General features: G+C 36.2%; 1 protein-coding gene across 1 annotated transcript in view; it reads left to right on the top strand.

Annotated features, from left to right (window-relative positions):
- The window catches only part of LOC122257143 (lysM and putative peptidoglycan-binding domain-containing protein 3), a 15,075-nt gene that overhangs the window by 5,874 nt on the left and 1,701 nt on the right, over positions 1-7,500 (top strand). Inside the window, exons 2-3 of the mRNA XM_043022231.2 lie at positions 3,345-3,606; positions 6,362-7,500. The exon at positions 6,362-7,500 is cut by the window's right edge and continues 1,701 nt beyond it. Of these exons, the coding sequence (XP_042878165.1) occupies positions 3,345-3,606; positions 6,362-6,883 (784 nt within the window). The 3' untranslated portion in view covers positions 6,884-7,500. The remainder of the gene's footprint in view (positions 1-3,344; positions 3,607-6,361) is intronic.

Genomic DNA, 7,500 nt, shown 5'->3' with positions numbered 1-7,500 from the left:
TAACTTCCAAAACCTAGATGGGACCACTTTCTTCTAGCACCAGACCTCTTGCTCTAAAGTACCGCCGATGAAGGATGTACAGGCAGAAAGAGACAAAGAAGTTGACTCAAACCATACCTAGTGTCTAAAATGTGCTCCTGTGCCAATTGGGATGCCTTTTACTGTGGCACTTACAGTCATAAGAACAGGTTTCCTTCTTCTCCCCACCTCTTCATGTCATCTTCACTGTAGGTGGTTATATGTTTTGTATTCGTTCATGATAGCACAAAAATACGAAAAAATAAAGTTACTTTTTGCCCACCCATAAGACAGCAATTCTATCATACTTAGTATAAAGAAAATAATGAGCTGATATGGATCATGTACTACAATTTTAGTCAACTGTAGCCTTGATAGAGCCAGTCATATAGCATATATAAGTCTCTAAACACAATAAAACACACAAAAAATAAAACACAAAAAGGGCTCTAGTTTTATAATGAGTGACTGAAAGAGAGTGGGAAGATTAAAATTATGATGCTTCAAGCTGCCTCACTCTGAAATAAAACCCATCCTGGAGACTGGGAAAGCAAATCTATCCCCCGTCCGCAATGGGTTAAGAGAAGGCTAGATACAGTTTACCTGATTTTGCTTTTTCTTTGAGAATGCTACTGCCAAAACAATATCTGGTGCTGGTGCTGTTGTTGTATCATTGATCACTATTTAGAGTTGTTTGTAGGAACTAACTCCATTTAGATACTAGGAATTTACTCTATGTGCAAGTTTAGATACACCAAAATCATTTAATAAGGTTAAAAAAATTGTAATAATGATTTTTTTTTTTTTTTTTTAAGAATAATATCCTGGTAAAACAGGTGTGCATCTTATATATAATTAGGGAAAACAAGTGTAATTTGTGTATCTTACTTTTTTTGAGTTTCATAGTCACAAATCACTATAACACTGCATAAGGATCTGTGGAGCTGACATGCTTTTCATGCTTACTCTTTCCCATACAATGAAGCTGAAAAGGTAGAGGAAACTGTGTATTCAATCATTCATTTATTGAGTAACCCATCTATAGATTTACCCATCTGCCTCTAGATTTATCCTTTCCTCTACTTTCCCTTATACCCAGTATATTCATGCACTCAGATACACAGATGTGTGGGTGTTTGTGTGTGCTGTTTATATGTATACAAGTGTTCATTAGAGCAGTATTTTTATTTTAATGAACATATCTTGAAATAAGCAAACAGTTTGTGTTTACATAACACATTCTGCTTGAAGGCAGTAATAACATTGCAATTTTTAATGAATGAGGTAATTTTTTAAATATTGTAGGCCTATGGTTTCCAAGGATATAATATGTGGAATGTATTTGTATAGCATATTGTATTAATATTAAATTATTCTTTCTTTTTCCTATTATATTCAGATTGTTAAAAAAAAATTATGATTTGCATGAGGAGAAATATTGAAAATAACATAATTTGATGTTAAGCATAAGTAAGCACATTTGTATGTTGCTTTTTGTTTAGAAATGAAAAATGAAGGATTATTGGCATTGGCTTCATTTAAACTAGTTTAATTTCTTGATACAGTAAAATCTATTTCAGTAATAGAAGTTAAGGATGATTTATATGCTTGAATATTTAGAGTAATCATGGTTTACTAGTGTCTGTAAAGTGTGGCATAATTGTATAGAAATTCTAGTTTGACAAAATATTGGTAAACACTGTAAAAATTAATTACTTAGTATAGCTTCTCAATTATGAATTCAAATTTTCTGGACACTTGTAACTTCAGAAATGAATATTTAGAAGTTGTACCCTACATTTTCGAATGTAATTATAATAATTTATATGAATATATTGAAATGATTAATAGTAGTTGATGTAATTAGGAGTGTTTATGTATTATATTTGTAAAGGCTAAAGACAAGACCTGTTTTTTTCACCCGGTACCTTATAGGTTATTGAGTTACTGACCCACACTCCAATTAACCTCACTGCTACTGGCATATTTTGTGGCGTCGGATCACTTTTGCAGTACATTTTTTTATTCAAAACACAAGCTAGTTATTCCTTCAGTTGTGTAACTAATATGTCATACCAAATACTAATTAGTATATTTGCTAATACATCACATAGAGACTTGTATATCAACCATAAGTCTAGAAAATGATAGAAACTGCATTTTAACCCATTTTGGACAGGGCAATTCTTTGATGTTATAGGTGTTTCTGACCATTTATGAAGAATTTAAGTTGTGGCTAAGAGTTTGTCAAGTGTTACTAGGAGTGAAGAAGTGTGTATGTGGTTGTAAATATTTCACTTTTTCTTTGTCATAAGAAAATGTTTTGCCAAACTTTGTACTTCTTCCATGAATTCGCGATAGTAATATTAAACTTATTGTACAGCATATATTCCTCATTTATGGAAACTAAAAGACTAAACTACAGGAATTATTTATCTAAGCAATGTCATAGCCATACAAGTACCCAGTATAAGTCTCACAGCAAGAGGAAACACAAAAAAGTAGAGAACATTTTTCAGTATTCTAATGTACAAATGAACTGTAGATGGGTGGAAAAGACAGTTGTAGGGTGAAGCTTGAGTCTTCCTCGTTCCATTAACCTCCGGGTAGCGCAGACTAGCTCAAACATTAATTTTCCATAAATCCATCCGTTACAACCATAAGACTCTATGACTGTGTGCGCGCTTCAACTGTGAGCTCCCGTCTTTTAGGCCTAATCGGTGCCGACTTGTATGTCATGACACCCGTACTCAGTGGGTTAAACCTACCAAATGGCAGACCTATGTAAATTGCATAGGTCCGTCCGCAATAGGTAAAGATCCCAGCCTAGTCCTCGGAAGGGTTAATAAAGTTCTGGTAAAGGTAATTTATTCTGAGTATATAATTGCAGAATACAATTATACTCAATGTTATACATCTGAATTCATAATTATTTCATAATTAGGTAACTAAGGTTTAACTTGTTACTCAATGTAAAATGATTCTGCACGGGTTAGTGGAACTGTTATTATTTTCTGAAGAAGAAAAGGAAAGGAAGGAAGGAAGAAAGAAAGAAAGAAAGAAAGAAAGAAAGAAAGAAAGAAAGAAAGAAAGAAAGAAAGAAAGAAAGAAAGAAAGAAAGAAAGAAAGAAAGAAAGAAAGAAAGAAAGAAAGAGAATATGACAGCCACTTGATTTAACTGTTTTTTTTTTTCCCATTCCATTCCATCTAGAAGATCTGCAGTACACCCTTGGGAGTTAGCAGACCCCCTTTCTTCCTTTTCAGAACCATAGCAATTTTCCCCCAAATTCATAACCTGACAGCTTTCTCTCTTTCTCTTCCTCCAGGAATTATAAGTACAGACGTCTTTCCAGCGTTGAGAATGGAGCAGGCAACGGGTACATTTCATGTGAAGAGGACGAGGAGGAGATATTCACATCACAGGCCGTTGAGCTGAAGAAGATTGTCAAGAAGTCTGATGGGCAAGGGAATAAGGACTCTTCCAGCACCAACCCGGTCAAGTTTGTTTCTGAATATGAGCAGCTGATCGACAGACCCATACAAAGCGGAGAAACGCTCAGGAGCATATCTCTGAAGTACAGGATTCCGGTAAGTTGGTGGAATGAGGAAATTGACTTAAATTAGGAGAGCAGAAATATGTTTGTGTATATCTATTAATTTTTGTGACATACATTTTATTATTTACACTCTAAACCAAATGTTTCTTTTTACTTTATTCTTACACTGTTTTTAGAAGTACATTTTCTCAAAATTTTGATCTCATTTATTCCCCCCTTGGAATGAGAATAGGCTCTTAGTTCTTGGCTGCTTAGAGAATGGGTGAAAGGATCTTCGTCATGGTAGTCCAGATGCTTTAGGATATTTGTTGTACTTGGGTCTGCAGTATTATGATGTTCAAATGATAACTCTTACCCTGATAACTGTGGGTGGCAAGCTTTTTTTCCAGGCCATATAAGGAATGCTATGTAGATTGTATTTTCTTTGCTTGAAGTGTATTTATATCATTAGTAGATAAGGATGATCATATTTAGGACTGTGATCATAGACAAGGTTCAGTTAACCTATTCACGCCTGTTGACGTGCTATCACGGGGTTGAAAAATATCCCCGGACCCAGGTGACACCCTGAGACGTGGTTTATTTTCTGGCCAAGTCCCGGGCGGGGCAATGTGACGGGCTGAAACGTCAACAATAGATCGCTAGATTGTTCTCAAATATAATCATTTTACATAATTTCTTGGACTCTGTTACTTTAGTTTATGTGTTTGAATGTCATAAAATGAGATATAACGTTAAAAAAATGACGTCACAGAAAACTGCGTGATATTGATGACATCATGGTAATATCTACTTCTTGATTGGTTGAATAAAAAGATCTGAGTCGAAAAACTATTGTAAAATCAAATGTGTTTGGCCAAGAAATAAAATAAAGTAAAAAATTACTAATGCAATACTACTTCTAATTTGTTGATTACCCGTGAAATCACATCATGTCATGTCACGAGGTACATGTACATATTCATATGTATGTGTATGATTATTCATATTCTTCTTTTCATTTTGGTAAAAAAAAAAGAAGTATAAAACATGTTTTTTGATGCTTCCACTTTCCTTTGGTATTTTCACAAAGAAGTGAAGAATATAGGCAAAGTTCAATCAAATAAAACTAAAAAGGCATTACTGTAACATGTTTTTTGATTAAAGTAACTCCTCTAAACATGTCAATATTTTTAAGTGCCTTTACATTGTAGATGCATTTATGAGAATCATAAGAATAGGGTGGGTGAAAAACGCTCTGAGAGGATCAGCGCGGCCCTGCGTAGCGAGAAAACACCCCAGCAAGAAGTGTTATCTTCCTGGCATTAGCAGGAGTAGGCGAAAATACGTCCCGTTGTGAATGGGTGAAGACACTTATTATAATGAACATACAATATTCACAATATTCTTACTTGAATTATGGTTTTGTTCCTTGTGAAATAGGTGACTTGCTATGCTCTTAACCAATTTAAAATCATGTTTTATCACTGAAAAAGATTTTGCACAATGTGACCATGAAAAAATAAGTATGTATATATCTATATCTATCTATCTAAATATATCACTCATGTATTTTGGAAAATGATTTTCTTTAAAGAGAGGTAAGTATTAGGAAACTCTAGCAAATATTCACAAAAGCACTGTCATAGTGCAGTTATGCAGTATTTTCTCATTTTCTTGAATATTGTAAACATTTAATTCTATGGAATTCTTTTTTTATGGGATGGCAGTTTTGAAGAAAAAAATGTTTGTTGGTGGGGTTCACCACTAGATAAGCCCCCCCCCCCCAAAAAAAAAAGATGGAGAGAGAGGGAGAAGGAGAGGGAGAGGGAGAGGGAGAGGAAGAGGAAGAGGAAGAGGAAGAGGAAGAGGGAGAGGGAGAGGGAGAGGGAGAGGGAGAGGGAGAGGGAGAGGGAGAGGAGAGGGAGAGGGAGAGGGAGAGGGAGAGGAAGAGGAAGAGGAAGAGGAAGAGGAAGAGAAAGAGGGAGAGGGAGAGGGAGAGGGAGAGGGAGAGGGAGAGGGAGAGGGAGAGGGAGAGGGAGAGGGAGAAGGGAGAGGGAGAGGGAGAGGGAGAGGGAGAGGGAGAGGGAGAGGGAGAGGGAGAGGGAGAGGGAGAGGGAGAGGGAGAGGGAGAGAGAGAGAGAGAGAGGGAGAGGGAGAGGGAGAGGGAGAGAGAGAGAGAGAGAGAGAGAGAGAGAGAGAGAGAGAGAGAGAGAGAGAGAGAGAGAGAGAGAGAGAGAGAGAGAGAGAGAGAGAGAGAGAGAGAGAGAGAGAGAGAGAGAGAGAGACAGAGACATAGTATACATTACTGTATGTTCCCCCACCATACTTTACTGTCATTTCTGTTATATCAGTGTTTTAGATTGATTACTTTCATTACATTTGATATGTTAAGTTGATAACCAGGAGCTTTTTTCACAAAAATGGTTAGAAAAAAGAAAGAATTGAGTTCTGTTCTATGATTGAATATAATTTTTTTACTGTAAAATAGAAGACAAAAATAATCCACTGGAATTCATCCTGAAACATAATGCTTACCCATGCACTGCCTTCTGTTCCATTTGGTGTATCTGTAGATCTTAGCCACTTAATGTCTTAGCTGCTGAATGTAATTAAGATTTACAAACATTTATCAAATTGGTTTGTTTTTTTGTAGTATGAAGAGAATACTCATATTATATATATATATATATATATATATATATATATATATATATATATATATATATATATATATATATATATATATATATATATATATATATATTTATATGACTTTGGGATTAAAATTATTTATCTTTTTCCAGATATCTGAGTTGAAGAGAATAAACAAGATCATCCAAGAGAATGAGTTCTTTGCCCTAAACTCCTTGAAGATCCCGGTGAAACCCAACTCCGTCCTGGCGGAGATGCTTGTTGAAGAGAGCAAACAGAGGCAAGAGAATGTGGCCAGTACCCGTGCTGCAGTGTTGGGCACAAGGAGTGTCAGCAGTTGCAGTGAATACGAGAGTGACTCAGAGATGCATGTGGGCTATATCAGTATAAACCGCATCCTAAGGGACACACGCACCAAAAAGGATGCAAAACGTTTTTTGGACAACATGAAGCGAGACCTGGCCCAGATCCGTGAGAAGACCAGCACGTACAAGGAGTCCCTGGATGAGGCTGCAGCCACCCTCACAGACCTGCGGTTTCGCCCCCTGGACCAGCGAGACAAATGTGAGGGGGCAGACTGGGGCATCAGCTGGTGGAAGATGATGGTTGCAGCAGCTGTCATCCTTATTGGGTTCCCCTTGCTCTTCCTGTGGTTCTCAAATCGCAGCACCTAGAGCTCTCCTAATGGGCTGGTTAGGAGCAGCTGATGGAGAGAGAAGACCTTGAAAACTCAGGAGCATTAAGGAGCATAGCTGGGCAAGTGACTCATCGAACTATTGCAGAAGCCTCTTTTTCTGGCCTCTCACTCTTTTTGATCCTCCAGAATCTTGCGTCATCTTGTCTTTTTAATCTTTGAAGAACAAACAGGTTTGAAATTTGTGTCCATAAAGCAAAGGGAATCTGTAGTATGTTGTTTGTTGTGTGTTGTTCTACAAATGGAAAAAGCTTAATAACTTCAGGAAATGTTATTCCAGTTTGGGATCAGGAGTTTATTTGAAGACAATTTGTGTGCCTGGTAGAAAGGATTTGTGGATATTTATGGGGATAGAATTATCCATTGCTGTTATCAAAATTTTGCATTAATCGAGGTGCATTTATTTATTACTATTGTTATTTCCCCTCCATTCAAATTTTAGTTATGTACTGTCAATATTTTCATGAACAAACTGTTGAATTTTCATTGAAAACTATATTTTTATATGATATTATATTGATTATATTCACCTCCTTATTGATTTTCTTTATTTTTATTTCAAAACCTTAAGGTGTTGAACATCAATGTTTTATTTAG

This window comes from Penaeus japonicus, unplaced genomic scaffold (assembly GCF_977035675.1).
Source record: "Penaeus japonicus unplaced genomic scaffold, GWHDUDI00000001_assembly GWHDUDI00000008, whole genome shotgun sequence".
In the NCBI taxonomy this organism is placed as follows: domain Eukaryota; kingdom Metazoa; phylum Arthropoda; class Malacostraca; order Decapoda; family Penaeidae; genus Penaeus; species Penaeus japonicus.
The sequence above is the reverse complement of the archived record's forward strand: the minus strand, read 5'-3'. Positions and strand labels throughout refer to the sequence as shown.